Source organism: Vombatus ursinus, unplaced genomic scaffold (assembly GCF_900497805.2).
Source record: "Vombatus ursinus unplaced genomic scaffold, bare-nosed wombat genome assembly UNPS02014799.1, whole genome shotgun sequence".
Lineage (NCBI taxonomy): Eukaryota > Metazoa > Chordata > Mammalia > Diprotodontia > Vombatidae > Vombatus > Vombatus ursinus.
This window is the reverse complement of record NW_020954577.1, coordinates 16714743-16740373: the sequence shown is the minus strand read 5'-3', so window position 1 is coordinate 16740373 and position 25631 is coordinate 16714743. Positions and strand designations below refer to the sequence as shown.

The 25631-nt window shown below is 41.2% G+C and overlaps 1 protein-coding gene across 1 annotated transcript in view; it reads right to left on the bottom strand.

Annotated features, from left to right (window-relative positions):
• Positions 1 to 25631, bottom strand: part of DGKB (diacylglycerol kinase beta) — a 575035-nt gene that overhangs the window by 353389 nt on the left and 196015 nt on the right. Inside the window, exons 13-16 of the mRNA XM_027872326.1 lie at positions 24115 to 24231; positions 17786 to 17859; positions 10935 to 11009; positions 2457 to 2542 (exon numbers count right to left, since the gene is read on the bottom strand). Coding sequence (XP_027728127.1) covers positions 2457 to 2542; positions 10935 to 11009; positions 17786 to 17859; positions 24115 to 24231 — 352 coding nt within the window. The remainder of the gene's footprint in view (positions 1 to 2456; positions 2543 to 10934; positions 11010 to 17785; positions 17860 to 24114; positions 24232 to 25631) is intronic.

Sequence of the window (25631 nt, the reverse complement as noted above, 5' to 3'; positions counted from 1 at the left end):
AGAGAGAGAGAGAGAGAGAGAGAGAGAGAGAGAGAGAGAGAGAGAAGAGAAGGGAAGAGGAGAGGGAGAGAAAGAGGAGAGGAGAGACAGAGAGACAGAGAGGGAGGGAAAGAGAGGGAAAGAGAGAGAGAGAGAGAGAGAGAGAGAGAGAGAGAGAGAGAGAGAGAGAGAGAGAGAGAGAGAGAGAGAATTAAGTGAAAACAGGACAATGTGAGCAATGCCAGCCCCATATGCACAGGGGAATCATGCATTTGAAGTTAAGTTTTTCAAAGTTAATAGGTAAAAGAAAATGAAGTTCATACAAATTCACAAGATTTACCTACATACCCACATTTACTCATAAAAGATATAAGCATTTCCATCATATCTCTCAACATACAGTTAGCTCCTCTACAGCAGAGATTTTTTTGTGTTGTTGTTTTTTTTTTTTAGTTTGATTTTGTACCCTTGATGCTCATGGCCCAGCCTCATACCTGGCATGTAGTAGGCACTTAATAAATGCTTGAGTTAATATGTATTCTGTTACATAAAACAGAAATGCCAGGCATAAATTGTCTGGTATCTCTAAGAATCACAAAAAGAACAAGATATAAAAACAGGCTCACAGATCTAACTCATTATGCCTACTTTTCCACCTGTATACAGGAATATCTTGTACTCTGTTCTTTGGACCTCCTCACTGGTCATAAGTTACATCCTGCACATACATCTTGGTAACATACATCCTTGAGGAATTAGATGATAGGAATAAGAGAAGAGATGGTCATGTGTAGAGAGGGAGGGATGATAGATATGTGGTCAGCCTGCTCTGCTACTATCCTCCCATGTCAGAGAAATGGAGGAAAGCCTGTCGTCTGTTAGGTGAGGCCCCTTTGGTGAAGTTTGAGGAGGACATGAATGAGAGTAGCAAGGATGTGTAGGCTGTGATCTACATCATTGAAGGGAACTTCCCAATCTGTGAGATCGTAGATCTACAGGGTGATTAGAACATAGATGAAAATGTGGCCAAGGCTACTTTATCCACACTTTCTCCTGTGCTACTATATCTAGACCAATATCTGTTGACAGATTTCATTTTCAGAAATAGAATTAACTGGAGAAGAAATTGGGGTTCAACATCACCTTTTCTGGTGGCCCCACACATGGGATGATTTGTGTCTGAGTCAAAAGGGCTCAGAATGAAGAGCAAGAGGAAACCCCTTCAATTGGATGCCTTTTTGTAAGATGAGCTTCCCTCTTGGGACTTTCAGGAGCACAGCTGTCTGCCTGAAAACGGCAGTTTGATGCAGCATGAATCACCCAATGGTTTAGATTCTACAACAAATCCCCACCAAACCCCAGGTGCTTTCAATAAAATCATGTAGCACCTGAGGGATGCTGTGCAGCACATCCACTCTGCTCATCTTGTAATGTGGGCTAGAACCCAGATGCAGCACCTTTGCCGCTCTATCTTCACCATCATATCTAAGTGGTAAACTTCAAGATGCGGAGACTTGAATACTGGTCAGAAAGTGATGCAAAAACAATGAAAAATTGGTCCCTCATCACAGAACCTATATTTATGAGTGTGAGCAATGATCATGTGTCCATTCAAGGGTGAGACATCAAGAGGAAGGTTTCCAGCATGCTGGATAGCTACCTTCTGTAAAACTGACTGGAGCACATGGATGGATGGCAATGGGCACCACTGAAAAGGGTATGCACATCAGGAAGTTCAAAGATCAGCCAGAGAAAACAACAGACCAGGGAAATCAAGAACCACTAGATGAAAGGCAAGAGAAATGGATGCTTGGGGCTGAGCTTAAATTTAACCAGTGACTATGGAGAAAGAAAATATTCTGATTCTTTGAGTTTTGGTTTAGCACACTAACCTAGCAGAAGTTTTTGTTGATTTGCTTATTTTTTTCTCAATTCCTGTGGGGGCTGAAGCCTTGGTGAGCTGCTGAACAGGTGCAAGGCCCTGTTAGAGACAGAGAGATGAGACACTCCTGTCCACGCTCCCTCCCTTTAACAGTCAGACTCAGCATCGCCTGATGTGTTTGCTTGCAGAATAGATGCCCCTTTAAAGCAAGGAGAGGCTTAAATTTGTGAGATGATCACCACTCTCACTGGCTGCTGCCACCAGTTTGTCAGGCAAGAAGCTGCTGTATGACTGATTGTCATAATGGAAACAGCCCAGACGGGACGATGCATGGGTTGGAGGGATAAACAGCAGGGAATGCTCTAAGAAAAGAAGAGAAAATTATTTGGGCAGAAATGCTGAGAAATGCAATTAGCTTCTGCTTAACACTTGAAGGATCTGTGCTTTCTTCATTGGGCATGTTCTCTCTACCACCAAGAGACCTTCGACAACATGGAAGAGGGTCTTCAAGAGCTGCCGTGGCCCCAAAATTCTCTGAGCCTGGTTGCCACCACCCGTCCATCTCCCTTAAATATATTACTTCCGTCTTCATTACCTATGCAGTCCAAAATCCAGCCGACTGTTCCATCTCCTCCACATGCCAGGACCCTGAAGTCAGGAACGTCTCGGAAAAAATTTAACCTGAAAAATAAAACACTTTGAAATTAAAAATTCCTATTCTTTTATTCATTCGTACAATCCTATTACTGAATCTGATGAAACATAGGCTTAACCATCTGAAGATTGAATAATATTTTAAATCCATATCACTTAGAGAATGGTTCATCTTCTGTTTTTGTTTTTTTTTTCCAGCTAGAACCAAATGGGAAATTGCTAAATACAAAACAAAAACAAGAAAATAAAAGCACCTTAGTATCCGTGTTATTGCAATACTTTCTTTCTGTCTAATTTGAAATGCCAAAAAGAAAAGTGATTTGATACTGTCAGCCCTCAATTATCTGTCTGAATGGATGGTGAACAGTATTGTGAATCTTCCTTAGCAGCAGCAGCAACTGTCTGGTTAAGGGCCTTGGATCTATGCCATATGAGAATCAGTTGAATAAAGGGGATATTTAGCCTGGAGAAAAGAAGTTCAGGGAAAGAGATAATAGTTGTGTTAAAGGCCTATAAACTCTGTCTTACCGAAGCAGCATTGGGCCTGATGCTTGACCTAAAGGTCAACACTAAGAGCCACGGGTGGAAGTTTTTAAATGGCAAATTTAGGCTTGATCTGTGTTTGTGCGTGTTTGAAGGAGAGACTTCCTAAAATGTAGCGCTACTGCAAAAAGGAATGGGCTGGTAATGAGCTGTGTCACTGGAGGTCTTTGTTCAGAAGACTGATGACCTCTTGTGGGATCATAACAATCGATATTCTTGGTCTGGTCCAGATTGGGTTGGATGACCTCTGAGGCCCATTGCTAACTCTCTGATTCTAGGACTCTGACTAAAATCTCTGACACTTTCTCACTTTTACAAATCACTTTAAGACTCACCAAGGCTATTCCTACTGCCAACAAAGCTCAAACTTCCCAGTATATCGCTGCTAGTGAATCTACATCCGGGGCTCAGCCAGAGCCTTTTCTCAAGCGCCACATTGCCACTTAACGGTGTAGGGGCAGATCTCTCTATTACCTGGGGCTCACGTGTGACCTGCCCGGATCCCAATACTGTCTGGAGCAGTAAGGCATAGGTGAACACTCGGGAAGGGTAGGGGTAAATAAAGGCTGTTTTCACTCTCTTCCCACCCGGATGCCAGGGAAGTGACTTCGCTGACTGCCATTCCATACTACTGCTCCTATAACACTTTAGCACAATGGGAACCCAGGGCTTCTAAAGTGAGGACCAGTGTTCTTCCCAACACAGTGAGTGCTTCTCATCCCAGGAAGACTTGACTTTGCTCCTAGCTCTTGAACATCTTCTACCACATTGCTATAGGAGCCCTTTTCTTATCAAGGATTCTTTTATTAAAAGTGCTTCAACTCAGTGCTGAGGTACACACACCCTCCTCTGGTGCAGATTACAACCCATTCATAATTTCTCATCCTGTACAATTCTCATCCATGACCTCCTGGGAAACCTCCCCAGAAAATGGACTGGATGTGCTGCAGGCCTCCCTCTAAGTGTTCAAAAAAAGTGTAGGTAGAACCCAGGGCAGAGATGAGCTCACCCATTTGGGACACCTGACTCTCAGTGCCCAATAGGGCATCTCCTTTTCCAATCAAACATTTGCTTATGTCTGTTGAAGAGCTCTTAATTTTTAGAAAAAAAAGTAATAAAGTATTTCTAGAGTTTGTTATATATGGATCAGAATTATTGAGAAAATTGTAATGTAATCTATTGTAATCTATTCTATAATCTACTCATTGCAAGAAGATTACCATTTCCTACTTGTGTCTCCCTGCTGCATTTCATTTATTTTTCTCAAGAGAAGATACTGGAGAAAAATCAATTGAGAAAATCACTGAAATGGACCAGATATGTCTCCATGCTGGAAACAAGAGATTTGCCATTCTAAAGAGTTTCCCAATTCTTTCTTACAACATGACTAATGTGAAAATACGTTTAATAGGAATGTATATATAGAGCCTGTATCAGATCGCACGCCGTCTTGGGAAGGGACGTGGGGAGGGAGGGGGAGAAAAATTTTAAAACTCAAAAGCTTATGGAAATGATTGTTGATAAATCAAAATAAATTAATAAAAAGGTAAAAAAAAGAAAAAGAAAAAAATAAAGAGTTCCCTCTATCCCTTCCACTGTAACAGCTCAATTTGAAGGCATCATCAGTGTCTCTTTTTGTTTTTTTGTTTTTGTTTTTGGTTTTTTTCCAGACCACTACACATGGACCACCAGTTCAGCCACTGATTATACAACCAGCCCTTCCCTACAAGAAGGGGGTGGGGATTTCTGTGGCAGGAGACTTCCTATGCACTAATCACTGAGCTAAAAACAGCTGTCACCCCCTGATATGTTAAGAATCTTGCAACAATTGTAAAGCGAAGTTATTAGAAAAGTGAAATAGAGATGGAATACTATTGTGCTATGAGAAATGATGAGCAGGATGCTCTCAGAAAAACCTGGAAAAACTTACACAAGCTGATGCAAAGCGAAATGTACTGTGTACAAAGTAACAGCAGTATTGTGAGATGATCAGCTGTGAATGACTTAGCTATTCTCAGCAATAAAACGATCCAGGGCAACTCTGAACGACTTATGATGAAAGATGCTATCCATCCCCAGAGAAAGAACTGATGGTGTCTGAATGGAGATTGAAGCATTCTTTTTTAAACTTTATTTTTCTTGAGGTTTTTTTGTCTATGTTTTCTTTCATAACATGACTATTATGGAAATGTTTTGCATGACTACACGTGTATAAGCTATATGGAACTGCTTGCCTTCTCAATGGGGGTGGGGGCTGGGGAGGGAGGATGGGAGAGAATTTGGAACTCAAAGTTTTAAAATGAAGCTTAAAATTGTTTTTACATGTAACTGGGGAAAAATAAAATCCTAAATAAGAAGAAAAAAGTGACATAGAAAAATTACTAAGTAGGTAACAGTGACTAACCACTATGAAGGCTACCCCCCACCCACTTCCAGCTAATCTTTGAAAAAACAACAAAATTGAGTGGAAAACAGGGGGCAGGAATTAAACTTAAATTTTTAGGTTTGTAGTTAATATGTCTAGGCATATAATATATTCAACCTAGAAAATGGTTTATGTAATCTATACCCTCCCTTCCCTCCTTCCACTTCCCCTCTTCTGTTTCTTTCTCCTTCTGTCTCTTTCCTTCTTACCCTCTCTCTACCTCCTCCATATATATATGTGTGTGTGTGTGTGTGTATGTAAATGTATATATGTATATATACATACACACATATATACATACACATATACATATATATGCACATATACACACAGAGTATGAGTACATATATATGTGTGCACATGTATATGTATATCATCTAGTCATTTATACATCGACATGAATGGTACATACGTAGTGTAGCCACACATAATCTTGCACATTCACTTTTAAGATATTTTACTTTTGGCAAGGTTAAGCGTCTTTGGGGAGAATGTGTCCGATCTTTCTGCTGGATAACTAATCTGCATGTTAGACACATCAAGTTCCCATGTTCATTCGTGATTCCAGTGTATGTTAAAGCTATTATCAATGGCTTTGCACCAGAGAGTATTGTGCCAATTATTTGAAAAAAAATTTCCAAATTACACATTAATCAAACAATTAGAATGTCTGTTGCTTTCTTTAATATCACATAAGTATGGAATCTCCAAAGTGGAAAGGATTTCATTAGCCATCCAGCCCCAACCTTGCCCTCCACTCCACAAGAATTAGAATTCCTTCATGACCAATGGTCCCATGGACTTTATTTGAGTAACTAGAATGGGAGGGATCCCATGTTGACCAAGGCAGCCCACTGTACTTTGGTATAACTCAATATGCTGGCTGTGTGTGTGTGTGTGTGTCTGTGTGTGTATAATAAATACACATTTATAATTAAAACAAATCTTTCTCATAAAAGAGAGAACCTTATGATGAACTGTTTATTATGCCAAGGGCCAAATTCCTCTAGTCTTGAGGAATGCATTTTAATGGATTTGAGACTAAATTGACAAGCAGGTGCCTAGGAGCTGAACAGGTTAAAATGATCATTTTCTTTTCTGAGCATTAATCTGTTACCTGAACATGCAACTGTTTTCTGAATCACAGAAGGGCAGAAAATCAATCTGACTCTATGCATCAGCCTTTTTCAGTTTGCAAAGATGCGGTTATGATCATATGACAGTTTTCTAATATCATTCAAAAGTGACTGATGCATGTGCTATGAGAACACTGTTGGTGTTCCCTTCCCCTCCCTAACCTTGCAGTACCCAACACTATGTTGGGGCATTACTGTGATAGGTGAAATGATGGGGAATAGTGGGGTGTGGTTAGAGGTTAATCAATAGCATACAAGGGGGATAGCTGCCTTCCTCTAATTAAAAGGACCATGTTCTGTGGCTATCACTCAGTAATCTGTGTCTTAGGTCATTGACTCCATCTCTCCTTTCTCTCACCCTTCTCTTTCCCTTTTCTCTCCTCTTCTCTCTTTCTATCTCTGTCTCTCTGTCTCTGTCTCTCTGTCTCTCTGTCTTTGTCTCTCTGTCTCTCTCTGTCTCTATCTCTCTCTCTCTCTCTGTCTCTCTGTCTCTCTCTCTCTCTCTGTCTCTCTCTCTGTCTCTCTCTCTCTCTCTCTCTCTCTCTCTCTCTCTCTCTCTCTGTCTCTCTCTCACCAGTATTTCAGTTTCTGTCTGATGTTTGAGGTTCTTGAACATACCTGACAACAACCTGGGATTTAGTCTTCTTTAAGATTCAAAGATACCCACGGCACAGATGGGGAATTCTAAGCGTACATTGGAATGTATAGGAGAAGAGTATTCCATGGGGTTTGGCTGGAGCTGTGCCGGACCCCAGGAGGTCGAACCCTTCCTGCCTGGGGTATGTTCTAGGTCACAGCCCCCTACCCTCTCATAAACTGATTTTTATTGCTGCCAAAAGAACAAATACTGGCTAGTGATCATGTCACAGGAGACAAAGGGCCGAATGACGTCCCAGCACCGAAGGGACACAGACATAGAGCTATAAGAGGGATTATCTGGTTCAACCTTGTTATTCCACAGACGAGGAAACTGAGGCCCAGGCAGTGTAAGTGGCTTGCCCCAGGTCACAGAGACAGTGTCTGAGTCAGGATTCAAATGCAGAGCCTGGCTCGCCAAATTCTGCATGCTTTCCTTCTCTGCTGCATCACGGTTCACCAAAAGGGACAAACCCAGCCCATAGAGCCTTTCTACAACATTGTCGGGAGCCTTCGAAAGAGGCTCTCCATTCTGGCTGCTGGGAACTGTGCTTTGTGTGACTTGCATAGTTTCAGTTCAGTCAATTTTTGATGTAAAACTATGCAAAGCAATCTTCACATGAAATATTATTTAGCCTCAATTATGCCAGCTTAACAGAAAATATCTGATTCAATAATACTTTTTTTTTCTGTGACATCTGTAGAAGACAGAAGTCTTTTAACAAGTGAAACCAACTTCTTTCAGAGCTGAGGACATGCACAGAACATCATGCAATGGGAGCAGGTGCCTCAGAAGGTCTTATTCAAGGACCCATTTGAAAGGAAGGTGGCTCCATACTTCACAAAAATGGGTCCGTGCTCAGAGATCCAGCTAAACTTATCAACAAATGTTGGAACTACTCCTCTAAACTAATGCCTCCCAAATCAATGTTTAGATAACCTATCACTAACTTCCTACCTGTCTGTGGGTGAGTATTTTGTCCCCTCTGATCCTCAATTTCCTTAAGTATAAATGGGAGCTTTGAAATGGGTGCTCTCCAAGGTACTTTCCAACACTAAAACAAGAAACTCTATGAGTAACAATGGTGACATGAGATTCGTGAATCATTAAAGGGAATAGGTAACATTACCTCAACATGTAGCCCTATAGAGAAAACAATGTAGATTATATTTTGTAGCCTAAAAACTAGGAATGATGAAAACCAGAAGCTTAATCAGATCCTGATTTTTTAATGGCTGGTACTGAAAGAAAACTAGAATTGGATAGTATTTTTCCATATTTAATTTTTTAAGTAAATTAAAACATCTACCACACAGAGGCAAAAACTCAAGGAAAAGACTGTGATTCAGAAAAAAGGGGAAAAAACCAAGAGATCTGGCAAGAGGATCTATACCCCCTAAAACTCACCCCTTTCAAATTTCCTTACAACTATGGAAGACTCTACCATCCTCCTTCATCATCCCTCAAGCTGACACCCTAGGAGTCATTTTGGGTTCCTTACTCTCTTTTGCACCCTTATATCCAATATGGTGCCAAAGCCTTTGAATTTCACCTTTGAAGCATCTCTGGAACATACCTTCTCTCCTCTGACACTGCCCCCAACCTGGTAAAGGCCCTCATCATCTCCTGCCTGGACTATTGTATGAGCTGCTGGTGGGTTGGCCTGGGGCCTCAACTCTTTCTCCACTCCAATCCATCCTCCATTTAGCCATTAAAGACATTTTTCTAAAACCCAGATCTCATCATGTCATCCCCCTACTCAAAAAACTCCTGTGGCTCCCTGTTGCTTCCAGATCATTCTCTAGTTGGCATTCAAAGCCTTTCACAATCTTGCTTCATCTTACCTTTCCTACTCCCCAACATGTATTTTTTGATCCAGTGACACTGGCCTCCTGGCTGTCCCACAAAAACTATACCCCATCTCTTGGCTCTGGATACTCTCTCTGGCTAGACACCATGCCAGGCACACTCTCCTTCTTCTGCCTAGACTCCTGACCACTCTGGCTTCCTTTAAGTTCTAACTAAAATCCCACCTTCTACAAAAAGCCTTCCCCAACCCCTCTTAATTCCAGTGCCTGAGCTTTTAAAATTATTTCCTATCTTCTTTGCTTTTCTATCTTCCATGCTTAGCACAGTACCTGGCACATAGTAAGCACTTAATAAATGCCTATTGACTGATTCACCAAGGGCAACACAAATCATGCCCTCCTGCCTTTTGCCAGCCTTCTATTCTTGCCTGATTTTTAGCTGGGTTTTGCCTTTCTACCTCTAACAGGGATAATCAACCTTACTAAGCATGAGTATTAGGGTCCCCAGTGCGTTATGCCCAGGGCATTGGGAGGTCAGAGCCTGGAACACCCACCAGCAGATGAGGCATGTGACAACGAGGACCACTAAAAAGCTCAGAAGCTGCTCACTGTTCAGGAATTTCCTTCTTTGGGGCTCACACTTGAGATGGGAGAGGGGGTCATCAGAAGCTAAATGGTGGATTTGATCAGTAGATTCTTACCAGGTTATACTAATTAGCTTTTTATTTTATTCTACCTGAAGGTAAGGCATAGGAATTCAAGGTATAAATTAAAAATAAATAGAAATGAGTAAAGAGTTTGAGGAAATAAATCCAGACTAATATGACATGGGCAGTGTTCATATAATCACCAGTCCTGAGAACAGTCAGTATAACGTCAAGTCTAACCGAGGACCACCCCCATCAGAGACTAACATTCTAATCACTCACATTTTTATTGAATTTTTTAACATTTATATATATATGTGTGTGTGTGTGTGTGTGTGTGTGTGTGTGTGTGTGTATGTGTGTGTATATATATATGTATGTGTGTGTGTGTATATATATATATTTCTCCCACACACACACAATAACCCTGTCAGGAAGGGAATGGAGGTAGCATCACAGGATTTTGGTTTGGAAACTCCTCCAAGATTACTTAAACTGCCAGCCTCTAAATGAAATCTAAGGAAAAGGGAACTGAGATCCAGAAATAGTCAGCACCCTGCCCCACATTACATAGAAAGTGAACATTAGACTTGAACCCTGGTCCCCTAAGGGCAGTTCTAAAGACCTTGCTCCTGTCATGGCAGGTCTGAGGCTTTGCTTCTACCCTAGCCTTCCAGCCACGTTTCCCTTCATCTTCCTTCACACACTAAAGTGTATGACTAAAGACTAAAGCCCCCAGCCTCATCAGCTCCCTTGATGTTCCTGGTACCCTGGGATCTTTTGCAGTTCGGACCCTTTTGAGTTAGTATCGCAAAAGACCTTAATGGGCAGATTTATAACTAAATGAGATCATATTCTTGGTGAGATACCCTGCTCTTAATCTGCGAGAGTTCTGGACTGTATTTATAAATGTAAGAAGGGAGAGGGGCTGGCTCAGTCACCAGCTTTTCTCAGCTTCTTCAGTTGGACAAAGAACTCACCCTTCCTTGATTCTTTACCCCTTCTTTTCCTCCAACACATTTGGATGAGAAAAAAGAGTGGAAACAGGATATTAGCCATTTTGGAAGCTGGGATCTGTTTTTGGTAGTTGATATTACACTTTTTTTTTTCCTAGTGGTCTGGCTGATGCATTCAAATCACATTATTTCTAGGTATATCAGCCTCCTTATTTAATTAGGGAATATTAAATGAATTAATGATAATAACATTAGCCTCAGACTTACCCTGGCATGGGTCCATTTGTAGCAAGACTATAAACCTGGCGAGGATTTAAGAGATACTGAAATTTTCTGTAGATTCTGTAAGATGGAAGGAAATCAGAGGGAAAAAAACACAGTTATTTAGTGATATGAACAATTATATTATTTCTGAAAAGAGAATTTTGTCAATAAATTCTAACATGATATTAGGTATTATTTCAAAGTCTTATTTTAAAAAGCTAAATCATTGGGGGCATAATAAAATATCAGAAGCAAAACAATTTAAAGTAGATTCTTCCTAACTGCAGCAAAGGAGCTCAGGGACTGAGTCACAAGGTAATCAGAGAGGGCCCCTTCTCCCAATAAAAGAACACCAAAGATTCTTAATTTAGAGACAATTACACTGATATTCTTAAAATGCAACTGGAAATACTTCCCCTCCATAAAAATATCTTAATGCCAGCTTATTTTGAAGACAGAATAAATGTTTTTGCCCTAGTTGTTTAAATACTTTATCTAAATAAATCCTGGCAATGACTGAAACTTAGGGGAACCTTGCCAACCTAACACACAGGGAGAAGGCACTAGCCTCTACCCAAATGGATGCTGTCATGATTCCGCTCCCATTTTACGTATGTGTTTGTAAAAATGTGTTTTCCCCAGACCTCTATTCTTGACAAAGACATTGATCTCTAACACTTGGCTCTGAGAACCATGAGACTAATTCAACAATTCCTTTTCACAGATAACAGTCCATCTTTGAGCTAAATCCAAGCCTCAGATTGCCCTGGCACCATCTCCACCTTCCTCCAGGTCTTCAGGAAGATGGCTGACTGGTGGGCACACATGCATTTGTAAATGTACTTGACAGTGTACTTAATGTGATAAAAATATCATAAAGGGAATGGATGAATTCTATTTTTGAAACCATATCCCAGGAATGATGGGTAGGGATATATTTCCATCTCAGATATTCTTGGGCTTTACTGATAGATCTGATGAATTGATAACTCAAGCACGCAACGTGATTCATGCTATTCCTGGATATTAACAAGAAATGGGACAAAATAAGGAACACAACAGATTTTATGAATAGGAAACAAGGTTGTTACTTGATCTCCATGTGATAAAATCCCCACATTTACTAATGAGCTGCTTTCCTATGTTTGGAGTAGACCACACTTCCATAAATAACTACATACATGGATTTATATCCTATTTCTTCCACATATTCCCTGTGTGACCTTGGGCAAATGATTTTATCCCTCAGGGCCTCATTTTACTCATCTGAAAAAAAAGAAGGGGGTGGATTTAGGGGCCTCTAAGATCTCTCTGCTTTCAATCTATGATCTTATGAAGGATTTAGGATTTCATTCATACTAAGGCTCTCATGTCAGACACTCCCTGCACTAACATGGATCCCATAACCACTGATGAGTCAGGGGAAAAGTCATAGCAAATGGTTTCCAAGTGTGAGAAGAAGGATTTGAACCCCTGCCCATTGGGTGACCCTGTCTCTTATGACCACCTCTAGGCATTCATTTGCTCATCTGTGAGGACTTTGCCTAATAGGAAGAAGCCCTTGTTTCCCTCCATGTGAAACTGTACTTCATGTAACATGAGAGACAATGCTTCCAATGTTCCAATTCCATGTTAAAAGCCAGACTGACCACAATCGTGACTAAAAAGCTTTGACTTTCCACTTTTCAAAAGAGGTATGGGGAAGGTGCATTATGGGAATAAATAGCAATAGGAACAATAAAACTAATAACTTAGGTCTTCTTGTCAATTCATCTGGTATATCTATGATTAAATTTGGTAGTAGATAGATTGATAAAAATCAAGAGGGATATATATGCATAATTATGCTGCATATTGATATGATTAACAACATTCGATAAGCTATTTTAGAGTCATGCTATTATCATAAACCAAACTTTCTCATCCATGTTTGTCTGGACATAATATTAACCCACAAAATTAAAAAACAACAACAACAACAACAACAACAACAACAATATTTTAAGAGAGAACAACATCCCAATGTTCATTATCTCAAAACCACATGGAATGAAAGGCTTTCAAGGAGCGGAGCCTGAGCTGAAAAAATGAAAACATCATAGGGACAAGATGAAGATCGTATCCTCCTTCTCCTCATCAACATCATCCCAGCTACTGCTGGAATTTGTTCTAAATATGCTTTCAGTGTGTCTAAAGGGTAGGCACTTACATCCCAATTATTTTATGCGATTACCAAAGCAGTCATTTTCTCAACCTGGCAGAACATTAAATACAAAATAATAACAGTCCAAAGGTAATGTCTTTGAATGAGGTCTTGGTGAACTCCATTGAAATGAATGAAAGAAAAGGAATTATTATAATATCAAAAAAAATGGGTCATATTTGGAGTTTTGAAGAACCTTTATGGGTATGTTTGTGGCTAAACAAGATAATAGTACTCTATGGATCACTGCATACAAAGGATTGCTGGAATATTCTCCACTGCTTCCACAATCTGCCTTCACTATTCTCAGTTATTTCTAAACACATTAATGTTATTGCTCAGCACCCAGTTCTTTCAGAATTTTGACAAAGTCTTTCACATTATCTCTGTGGGCAAAAAAGGAGGGATGCTAAGAAAACTGGGTGGATTTAGACAGTGGGAAGGAATGGAACCCTCTTGTGAGCTACTCTCCTCATCAGCTGGAATGTCCTGATAGCTTGTTCCCCTCCCCATCACTCCAAAAAAGAGCGTTTGAAGTATATCACCATATCAATGCAGTCTTAGTCCTATTTCACTCAAAAGTAGGCAAGGTCAAAGACCCTCCAGAAGGGAAGACAACTACCAATAAGAATTACAGAATGTCCAAGCTAAGAAACAAGTAGAGAAGTACAGGTGATTTGTCCAGGGATCAGTAAACCTCTTAGCCAGCTCGCTAATTAATAATAATGATCATCATTCTTGTCCATTGTCATCAATAGTCATCATCGTGATCGTCATCGTCGTCGTCGTCGTCATTGTCATCGTCATCGTCATCATCATCATCATAACAACTAGCATTCCCAGGATTTAGCCTGACATTCTCAGACAAGACTCAAGGCCCAATTCTATATCTTCAGGGGACATAGAAAAGGAAAATGGCAAAGTAGAAGAAAACCAGAAAAAGGTCACTCATGTTTCCATGGCACTTTAAGCCCCTCCAAAGGCTTTTCTCACAACAACTTTTTGAAGTGGATCCTGAGAGTCATTTGCCTCTTTCTCAAAGAAAATGAGGCAGAAGAAAGTGAAGCCAAGAACACTAGAAAGCTCAGGGCTGTAGAAGCAGGAAGTGTAACCTAACCCCTCCTTGGGCCATGTTTTTAGTATCAGAACACAGAGAGAGAAGAAGAGAGACAGAAAGAAAGAGGGGCATAAGGGAAGAGGAAGTGGCAAATATTCAGAGCCAGAATTGAGTTTTTACCAGAAAAGGTCAGAGAGCAGGGTATGTAACTCTGCTCTAATGGGTAACCAATAAAAGGTTCTGTGGAGAAACAGTCTTAAGAGTCTCTGATGGCTAGATGATGAAAATGTATGTGGAAATTAAATCTCCAGTCTTCCCAACTAGTGTGGGAGGAGGAAGAGGAGGCATTTCACTGAATGCTTTTGAAAATCCAGGGGAAAAATATACAAAAAACACTTATTCCACAAAATTATTGCCATTCATTTACTGTTAAAAACTACCTGAACCTAAATTAATCTCTATGAAATTCCAAAATGAAGAAATGCAGTTTTCAATGGGGAAAAAAGATGTTGACAACTAAAGACCTACTGTATATATGTATATGTATGTATGTGTGTAACTGTATTTTCCCCTTTTATATATAGGTGTATATATAACATTTTATGTGTATCTATGTATTTCAAGTGCATTATACACACACACACACACACACACACACACACACACACACATATATATATATATATATATATATATATTATTTAGGCTATATAGATATGGATAGGATAGATATCTACCTGCTATTTATCCTTTGTTTTCAAAGATCACATCACAGGGTGATGTCTTTACTTGGGCATGAAATCAACTTAAGTGAAGCAGAGTCACACAAAGTCATTAGCCTTACTCTCTCATCCAGTCATCAAATTTTGGTGGCAAGACAAAAGTCAAGACTACTGGTGATGGCCTGGGATACAGTGCACGCCCTTGGCATCTTCCATGTCTGACCAAGCTGTAGTGCTCCATGGAGTCTGCTTCAGTCCCCTTCATGGCCATTGGAAGAAATTGTTCTGTCTGCCCATTCCACCAGAGACGTCTTCCCATACTTGGGGTAGACACCCCTCTAACTCAGGTTTGAGGTCTGGTGGTTATTCTCAACTTAGTTTACCCATATACTGAGCTGCTTTTAGCAGGTGTTGCTGCTGCCAGTTCTATAGCTTCTTGGAGCTTCAGGTGAGAATTGGGTGACAGTTGGACACCTAAGGTGGATGAGCAGCCCTGCAAAAGGGTGAGTGGGATGTTCAGGGAGGACTGGCATCTCTGGTATGAAGGTGTGCTGAGATATCTATGTCTATATCTATATCTATATCTATATCTATATCTACAAATATAATATATATGTATGTTTGTGTGTATATGTATATCTATAATTTTATTTATCTGTCTCCATCTGTTGCTGTCTGGTTTCAACTTCACAAAACAAGTGGCTTCTCCCAGGTTAAGCCCTGTCACCTCTATTCTCCTCACCTCTCTGCTGACTCAAGCCTTGTCTGATATTTCCCACCTCCTTCAGCCTCCTCTCTGCTCCAATTGGAGGGCTGGAAGGTGGCATCTCAAACTCCTCCCAATGATTTCCTTTATAGAGGGTAGAAACTGTATTTGGGGCTCCTTTTACTCTGCATCTGACACTCTGTTTGGTCTCAGCTCCAGGGAACAAGATTGCCTCATGAAGCGAACCCCCTGGTGTCCTCTCCTCACCTCCCTGCTCCCAACAGACTGTGAGCTCCTGGAGGCCAAGGATGGCCTCTTTATTAATTGTATTCTTAGCATTTTAGCACAGTACCTGGCACATTATAGGTGCCTAATACAAGTTATTGGATTGGATTGAAGATATGAACATACATGTCTATATATCTATACATAGATATATCCTCAATAGACTTACATGCATAAATACACATGTAAGATTTACTATATAGATATATAATCTATAGAGAAAGCAATAGAATTAGAGAGAGAGAAAAAAAGAGAGAGAGATGGAGAGAGAGACAGAGAGAGGAGAAAGAGACAGAGAAAGGAGAGAAGAGAGAGGAAGGAGAGCCTACATAAAAAGGCAATATCATTTTATATGATGCCATTTCCAAACTAGTAAAATACATGCGCACACACATGCACACCCATGTATGATGGATAGAGGTTCAGGAAACCCTGGGTTTAAATCCTGCCTCTGGCTCCTCCTGCCTGGGGCCAACCCTGGGCAAGTCCCTAAATATCTCAGTGCCCTTTGACAACTCTCTAAGGCCATAAGTTACAGATCATCTGCTATCTGCTTTGGTAGAGGGAGTTCCCTATGTCAATGTAATCAGAGATCCAGTCCCTATGTGCCCATGCATTTGTACACACACGTACATATATGCATTTGCACAAGTACACATATACATAAATACTTGTATGTCTACACAGGTGTATATGCACGTATGTGTGTGTGTATACATCCCTTTACTTTATTCCTAATAGTTGTCTAACTAAAGTAAATGAAGCCCCAGTAGGGATTGGGAGGGGGAGTCATTCTTTCCTCCAGGAATGTTTGCTGGAAAGATTCCTCCAGCTCTAGGTCCTTTTGAATAGTCAAGGATTGATGATGCCCCAACTCCTCAAACCCTAGTAGGATGTAGGGGGGACATGACCACATTTTTAGGGCAGTCAGACCGAAGGAGAGGTGCCATTTTGACAGAACCCTAGGGGTTGCAGACCAGGGAAGGGAAGGGGCTGGGTTCTTTACTGAATGGTGGATGCAGAGAAGGCATAGAACAAGTGGGGCTGTCTGTGGGGAAGGATGCCCTCTGGGATTTAGCACCCTAGGGCAAAGCCCCACATGGTTCACCATAGTTACAGCTCTGCCAAAGGGATGATATACATCCCCTAAGGCCAACTCTCCTCTTAAACACCCTGATGACCTTATGTCATTTTTTTACATAAATGTGCATCGATATTCTCTCTCTATAGACTTAAATACACAATCCCTCCACTAGGCCTAATAGTGGAAGAATCATAGTGACATAATTATGATCCTAGCCTCTGTGGTCATGGATCACAGGAAGCAAAAAATGAATGATTTGTGGATTATTTTAATAGCATGAAATAAAATACCGAATCCTGAACTAAGGCAATAAAAAAGTTCATAAAAATCCCCATTACTATATTAAAATATCTCCAGATATAAAATATCTATGAAAAATGGAGGAAAAATCAGACCAAGACTTCTCCTATAGATTTCTACATGAGTTAATCACAATTTGGACAATAATTTAGGGAGAGGGTCTAGGCATGCGATTTCATTAGTACAGGGAACTTCTGAGAGAGAAAATCCCTCTATCAACATAAGCCATCATCTTCTCATAACTCAGATCCAGAGGTGCCTTGGCCACTGAGAAGTTAAGTGACTTAGTCAGGGTCACACAATCAGGAGGTGTCAGAAACAGAACTTGAGCTCACATCTTCCTGGCTAGGAATGGTGTTTAACCATTACACCACTGACTCTTGGGATATTAAATTAGAAATCATTAATTCCAGTTACGCCATGTCTCATTATTATGTTCCATTCAATGATTCTACACATATCTGACACACAGAAAAAGTAAGACCAAGAACACAAACCTTTCTCCTTGCTTCCCACCACTCTTGGGGTTGACAAAAACCAACAGTGGGTGAGTGCCAGGAATTGGAGTAATCTAGGGAAAAAATAGACAAAGTCATTAGTTCTCATGGTCTGGTCTGGTAAAGGATGAACAGATGAACAATGACAAGTAAACATGGGGTGCAGGGCTGGAGAGAATGAACAGACTGAATAACCATGGCTTGGAAAAATGAGAGAGAATGAGCTGATTGATTAAGATACAGGGTCACTCTGCTACTGACCCCCTTTGTGACCCTGGGCAGGCCACCTGACCTTGCTACACCTCTGTTTTCCATAAAATACTGGGTTTAAATTACGGGACCCCTGAAGTTGCTTCCAGCTCTAAAGCTCTGATGCCAAATTGTAATTACTGGTGGTCATTGTGGAGAGGCAGAAAGAACACCAAATTTGGAGATAGAAGATTCACTTTCTGTCTCTGTCTTTCAGTTTCCTCTTCTGTAAAATTAGATCATGACCTCTAAGGACCCTTCCAGGTCTAAATCTAGAATCTTATGATTCTAAATTCACTAGTTGGTCTTGGCAAAGTCTTCAGGGAAGGAGATATAGGACTAGTCCATGATAATAGGAAGGAGGGAGTGTCAAAGGTGGGATAGAAGAGTGCGCTGGTTTGGGCTCCCAAAATGGGGTCCCTGGTATGGACACCAAATGAGGAAGGGGCATCACAGTGAGGGTTCAGGAGCTTGGAAACCAAACTAGATCGAGGACTGGACAACATTGGTCAGCCAGTTAGGGTTCCTCTACACACATCCCCAAATGCTGATTTTCCCCATGAGTTCAAAGAAAGAAAACTTTCTATCTGTGAGTTCTGACCCCTGCTCCTCACTTTCCTTGTCAACATCCCTCTTCTCAGTGTTTTCTCACCTCCCTCTTGATGGGGCTCTGAGTTCTCTTCACCACTCGCCTGAATTTCCTTTTTCTTCTTTTTTTTTTTTTTGCCTTACCACAAGAGCTCTCCGTGATTCTACTTCTGATTCCCTCTGGGACTCACTCCTATCCCTCCACCTTTTCATCCCATCATTCACAAGCATCTATTTTATGTCCAGGAAACTCTTCCCAATTTGTCTGCTCTAAGTTAACTTGTTAAAAGATTTCATTTTAAAACTCAACCCAGGATACAGTCTGGAACATCTCCTGTTGTTCGTTGACTGTACCCATGACAGTGTGATAAGGATTACAGAAATTAAAAAAAAAAAAAGAAAATGGACAACTAGGCACTCGCTACTCCTTGTCAATTATCCACAACATATTATGATCTTTAGTCAGTATCCAGCATCTTCTATAGAGCAACTGAAGGGCTTAAGTGACCAATCACTAATCAAGTGCTAAGCACTGGAGATGCAAACAAAGGCAAAAACACTGGCTGTCCTCAAGGAGCTTACATTCTAATGGGGAATACAACAAGGAAATCAATATTTACATACAGCGATAAACATTTTCCTTCTTTTTCCTTCATCCTCAGTGCCTAGGACAGTGTCTGTCACACAGCAGAAGCTTCATAAATAGTTGCTGATTGATTGGACAAGAGAAAGGTAACCTAGTTGATGTAAAGGATCAGATGGAGGGGGGAGGTGGGGGGGACCAGGAAAACCTCCTGCCAAAGGTGAGGTTTGAGCTGAATGTTGAAAGAAGCCAAGGCTTTCAAGAGGTGGTGGTGAGGAAGGAGTGTATTTTAGGTATAGGGTATGTCTCTGCAAAGGTATGGAGATGAGAGGTGGAAATCTCTGTGCAAAAGCAGCAAGTGGGTCAGTAGGGCTGAACCTCAGAGTGCATGGAGAGGGGGAGGGGAGGGTGTGAAGACTGGAAAGGTAAGAAGGGGGAGATAGAGAGCTTCTTAAATGCCACAAGAAAACTTCGTATTTGAATCCTGGCAGTAATTGGAAGTTATCCAGGATGGGCCTTGCCAGGCAGGTTGTAGAGAAGCTAGTTTGGGAAGTGGGGTAGAAGACGTGGACATTGAGGTCCCTTCTGGTTCTTAGGGTCTCTGCATTCTGGTATTTTGTGAAAATGGAACTGGTCCCACAGAGGATGAGTGGGATAGAGAGAACATTTGAAATATTATCCTGTGGAGGTCTTTTAAAATATAGGGATGTTGAATTCACAGGAGGAAGAGACTTAGGAGAGTGGGCTAGCTATCCTCCCTGTCCTGTGGAAGGTAGATTAGACTTGTTCTATGCCATCATATTGACTTCTCACTTCTTTAGCGCTAAACAGTTTTATACACCTTATATCAACGAATGGTGCTTCACACCACCCTGGCAAGGAGATACTACATGTATTACTATCACTTCCATTATATAGCTAAGGAAACAGGCTGGGAGAAGTCCTTGATCACATGACTGGTGTCTTCTGACTCCCCATCCTCTCTGCCATGCTGCCTCTCAGGCACAGCTATAGCAGGATCCAATGGGCCAAAGTCAGAAGAAGGAAGATTTTAGCTCAAAGGTGTTTGTCTTTCATTGTCAAAGAGGACCAATGACATCATGGGGTGCTGTCTTGACTTGTGAGTGAATTGCATTTAAGTGAGGCAGAATTGCACAAAGCTGTCAGTCTCACTTTCTATTTCAGAGTCATCAAAGTTCAGTGGCAAGACAAAAGCAAAGATGACTGGTGACTGCTGGGGATGCAGTGGATGAACCTTGACATTTTCAATGTCTAACCAAGTTCTAAGCACTTCACAGTGCCTGCTTCAGCTCCCTTCATGGCCATTGGAAGAAGTTGTTCTCATCTGCCCGTTCCACAAGGAATTCCTTCACATGCTTGGGGTTGATACCCCCAACCCAACATCGGATTTGAGGTCTGTTGGTTATCCTCAACCTGGTCTAGCCCATCTGCCAAGATGGTTTTACCAGGGTGTGGCCACTGTGTATGAGTGCCAGGTAGACACCAAAGGTAGATGAGCCGCCCTCACACCAGAGGAGCTAGTCCTGCTGTACGCCCCTGCTCAATGTAAACTAGAACTTTCCATCTGTCTGAATATGAAAAGGGACATAAGATCCAGATGTCAGTTCTCCTGTCACTGATTGTAGAAGGACCTTCCAAATGAAGATAGAGTTCACAGTTGAGATCTGCAGGGGACAGAGTCACTGTGTCTTTTCTGTTTTGTTTTGTTTTTAATCAAGGGAGCAATGTAATGAAAGTATGAAAGCAATGTCTTTGGCCTACCATGTGACAGCATCACAAAGTATAAAGTGAAGGAGGAAGGTCCTGGAAATAGTGCCCAGTTAGGAACCTATTGCCAAGAGAGAAAGCAAGACGTGATTCTGTCCAAAATTGGAGTGGGACCGTGGCAATGATAGGAAAGGACCAGAGGTCAGAAACGGAAGCATCCACAGAACTCATGACCCATTGGCTAAAGAATCAGGGAAAGAAGTCATGGGGGATGCTATACTGGCAAGGAGGAGGGAGGGCCTGCCTTTATTGCCTTACACTCCACTGCCTTGATAGGAACACATGGATCTGTGACCACTTTTATGATCTGTGATGAAATACAGCAAGTGTAAATCTTACACAAACACGGAAAGACACATCTGCCCTGAAAAAGGCCACAAGGAGTCACCATGGCAGGATATATACATACATATATGTGTATATGCACACATGTATTTATTATGTATATGTATACATGTACATATATAAAATATATATGTATACATGTGCATATCTATATCTATCTGTCTATCTAAATCATAGGCAAGCTTTGGCAGCCATGATCACTCCCCAGAGGTCAAATAGTAAAGGTGGGAGATAATGAGCTTGAACTGGAAAGAGGAGTAGAAAATGGAGTACCCTGTGCCCCCAGTCAATCAATAAGCATTTATTATGCACTTACTATATGTCAGGTTGCAACATCAGCCATGTATTTCTGGGAGTGATTAATCATGATCCAAAGCTGGCCTGTTGCTTTACCAACACAGATTGGATAAACCACTTCAACAAGAAGTCTTGTGAATTAGTGGACCAACGTTCATGAAAAGTCAATGCTTGCTGACATGATGTGGAAACCTTCCTTTGTGCTTAGTAGGTGAATTTATGCCTTTTCTTTGTGATGTGCCCTGATGGAAGAACCTTCATGAAGTCCAACCCTATGAGTGTGTTCCTGGGACAATGAAAGGAGGTCCTTGTGGCCTCTAATGGCTTCTGGTTAGTTATGGGAAGCATGAAGGAAACGGAGGTCTGGCCTAAAAAGGTCAGTCTGTTAAAGTAGGTGCGTGAGCATGAATTATAGAGTGAACCCACGATTTTCCATTGAATTAAGCAGAAGAGTCGACTCGGAGGAAAGTGAAGTGAACAGCTCTTTGAAACACATTGAGCTGGAGCAGAGAGCAGAGTATCCACTGAGAAACATTCTTAATCTTGGGTAATAACAACATTATGTAGGGAAATCACACTTTTCTCAGACAAAAGTCTTCTTTGGGAAACTTTCTTGCAACGGAAAATCATATGACTAAGAGCTCTATTTTCAAATGTCCATTTTGGGGAATCCACGCTGTTAATGGCACCGTGAGCTTTTCTACACAAATGCTTCCATGGAGCAAGTGCACGTGGGTGTTGGCATCTTTTCCATTTCAATCAATTCGTGTGACTTGTTACCATGTCCATAATCTGTGATCATCAGTATTGGGGTAAACCTCTGCCTTGGTGATGACAAAGATGAAGAACCCAACTACCTCTATGTGAAGTCCCTTAGAACTTGGGTTAATTAATGAGGCTCATACTAAGGTTATACATGATCTATTACTTCCTCTAATTAGAAATAATAATCCTGATCATTATGCTGGTTGGCTAAAAAGAAGTAAGATGAATGTTCTTAACTATGATTAATCACCTTCTCTAAGCAGCGCACATCTCCGCTGTCAGTGAGTTATATGCAAACGCGGCTGCAATTCAATGCTTTCTCATGATGTATTTTTTTTAAAGCTTACGGGTTAAATTAATTTTCTGGCAGTCCTTTTTCCTCAATCTTGATAAAGCACTACCATTTTTATTACTTTAAAAAGTCCATTATTAGCAAAACAGCAAAATAATCGATTTCTCTCTTCTGTGACTTTGGGAACAGTGAGGGGCTGGGCTGGACCCTTTCTCTTTCCTCCTTTTGCCTGTCATAGCTAAACAATATGAACACTTCCATGTGTTTCTGTCCACACGATTAAATTACAAACAAATTAGTTTCCGAGATTAGAGACCAGTTTACACAAGTCCAACATGTCGAAAGTGCCGATGTATTGTATACACTGGGGTTTGTCACAACTCTTGTCCAAATTCTGGTTAACGTTAATATTAACTGGATGATGGTATATCTACAAAAAATAAAATAAATAAAAATACTACCTAGCATTTGTAGGGCACCTATGTGCCAGGCACTGTGCCAAGCGCTTTATGTATTTGAGCCTCAGAACAATCCCGGGAGGTAGGTGCTGTTATTATCCCCATTTTACAGTGGAGGCAAATAGAGGTTAAATGACTTGCCCAGGGTCACACAGCTAAGTGTCTGAGGTCAGATTTGAGCTCAGATCTTCCTGACTACAGGCTCTGTGCTCTATCACTGGCCCATTACTTTTGGGAATGAACAAAATAAGAATGTTTTAATGACAACGGTGAAGGTGATGTTAAAGTTAATGGTTATTTTTGGTTCCAGCAACTAAGATGGTTATAGATTTAGAGGTGGGAGAACCTTTGAAAGCATCTAGTCCAGCTGCCTCATTTTATAGGTAACAAAACAAAGGCCTATAATGGTTAAGTGACTTGTCCAAGGTCACATAGGTAGGAAGCGTCAGAACCAAGAATATCTGTTGATATAGAATATATAATCTATATTTCTATTTTAACGAATAATACATCTCTTCTTGTTTTGTTTAAACTCATGAAAACAAAAACAAACAAAAAATATCTATTCTTACACTGTCCAAAGCATTTGTTTGCATATTTATTTTTTACCGGCGTGAAGATCCTAAAATCTGGTTCTTCCCATACTCATAACAGGTTGTCAACAGGCCAAACTGCCAAGCTGATGACGCCACAGTACAGTGGGCTGCCAGACCACTAAAGGTTTGAACATCGTGAACACTGAAGCCAGATTGAACAAAGAACATTGTGACATTCACCTACAAGATGGACATTTTGATCCATTTACTAACTAGGCCCAGGAGACTGCCTCCCGAGTCAACCCGGGGCTTAAACCAATAGACTGACGACTGAAGATGCATGTCCCTAAAAGCCTGAAATGAACAAAATAAAAAAGACGATGAGGATGTGGTGGTAGGAGTGAGGGGAGGCAGGAAGAAGGCCCCACCTGTAGGCCTTGCCCGTCCACAGTCACAGAGTTAGCTCTCTGCATTTTGTTCTTGTCTCCTGCCTTGTTGGCCTGCTGGGAGGATTCATTGTCCTTGTTCACGGTCCCTTGGCGGTCCTAAGGGAAGAAAAATAAATATGCGGCCTTAGCTTCATAAAATAATTTCATGTAAAACAATATTTTGTTCATGTCCCCAGATGAAATTGAACTTTTAACAGAGTTAAGAGAGGCTGTCACCTGACTCCATTGGAACAGGACCTATACCATTGATAGCAGCTTGGACAAATCGTTAGTAAAATGGAATGAAAGAAAGAGGTAAGAAAATTTAACAATCTGCCCGGTCAAGATTCTCAAACAAAGGAAAATCTCCGACTGGCTGCGTCTCATTGGCTGTAGAGTCGGCTTGTGGACTACCCGTTTCAAAGGGGCTAATCCAGGAGGGCTCTCCAATGTCCAGATGGTGTTTTAGAAGTCCTCAACTGTCAGAGGAGGGGGCTGGACAAGACAACATTTCAGGTGCTTCTGATTCTAAATCTCTGCCCCTAGGAATGACTTATTGAGGTGGACTTTTGCTGTTGTTCAGCCACTACAGTCATGCCCAAAACCTTTTGTGACCCCAGTTTGGGTTTTCTTGGTAAAGATGATGGAACGGTTTGTCATTTCCTTCTCCAGCTCATTTTGCAGATTGGGAAATGGAGGCAAACAGGGTTAAGTGACTTGCCCAGGGTCACACAGCTAGGAAGTATCTGAGGCCATATTTGAACTCAGGAGGATGAGTCTTCCTGACTCCAGGCTAGGTGCTGGATGTACTATGGCGCCCCCTATCTGATCAAAGTGGCCTTTAATTCTATTTAAATATGCATGGGCACAGTCTTTGTTTGCCTTCTTAGTGTGAAGACATTTTGAAAAGTCCCACTTTAAAAAAAGAGTGCATTGCTGAATGTAGCCTTCTGTGCAGGACAAACCATTCTCTCCATCAGATTCATCAGTGTGGTCTATCTCTACAGGCAGAACTGATGAAGGCAAGGACCCAGCGACTGGGTGGCCCAGTGGCAACCCGGGCCTTCTCCTTGGAATGCCTATGTTGGTAGAAAGACCAGCTGACCTGAAAGGCTCCCCCAGAGGCCCAGCTTTGGACATCAATGTAGTGTTTTGTGAGAAAATGACCTCTTTGTATGGCTAACACATATTTGCCCTCAATTCTCACCTCTAAAATAATCGAGCATTAATAGGAGTAGAGACAAGTGATAGCTTTGGACTGAGTGGCATGTAAAATTGGGACAGTATCTGTCAGTGGATCCAGGGGTCATTTTCACTGCTCTGGTCAACGTGGACAAATGGTAGCTAATGAGCAAGACCAGTATGTGGAAGCAACTTGGCAAAAACAGACAGAGCCCAGGGATTCATGCCCAAAGAGACCTGGGTTCAAAATTCCATTTTTGATTTTTTTTTTACCCCACTGTGTGACCTAGTGCCTAGAAGGAGGCAAACACCACATTTATTTAGTGCCTATTCTA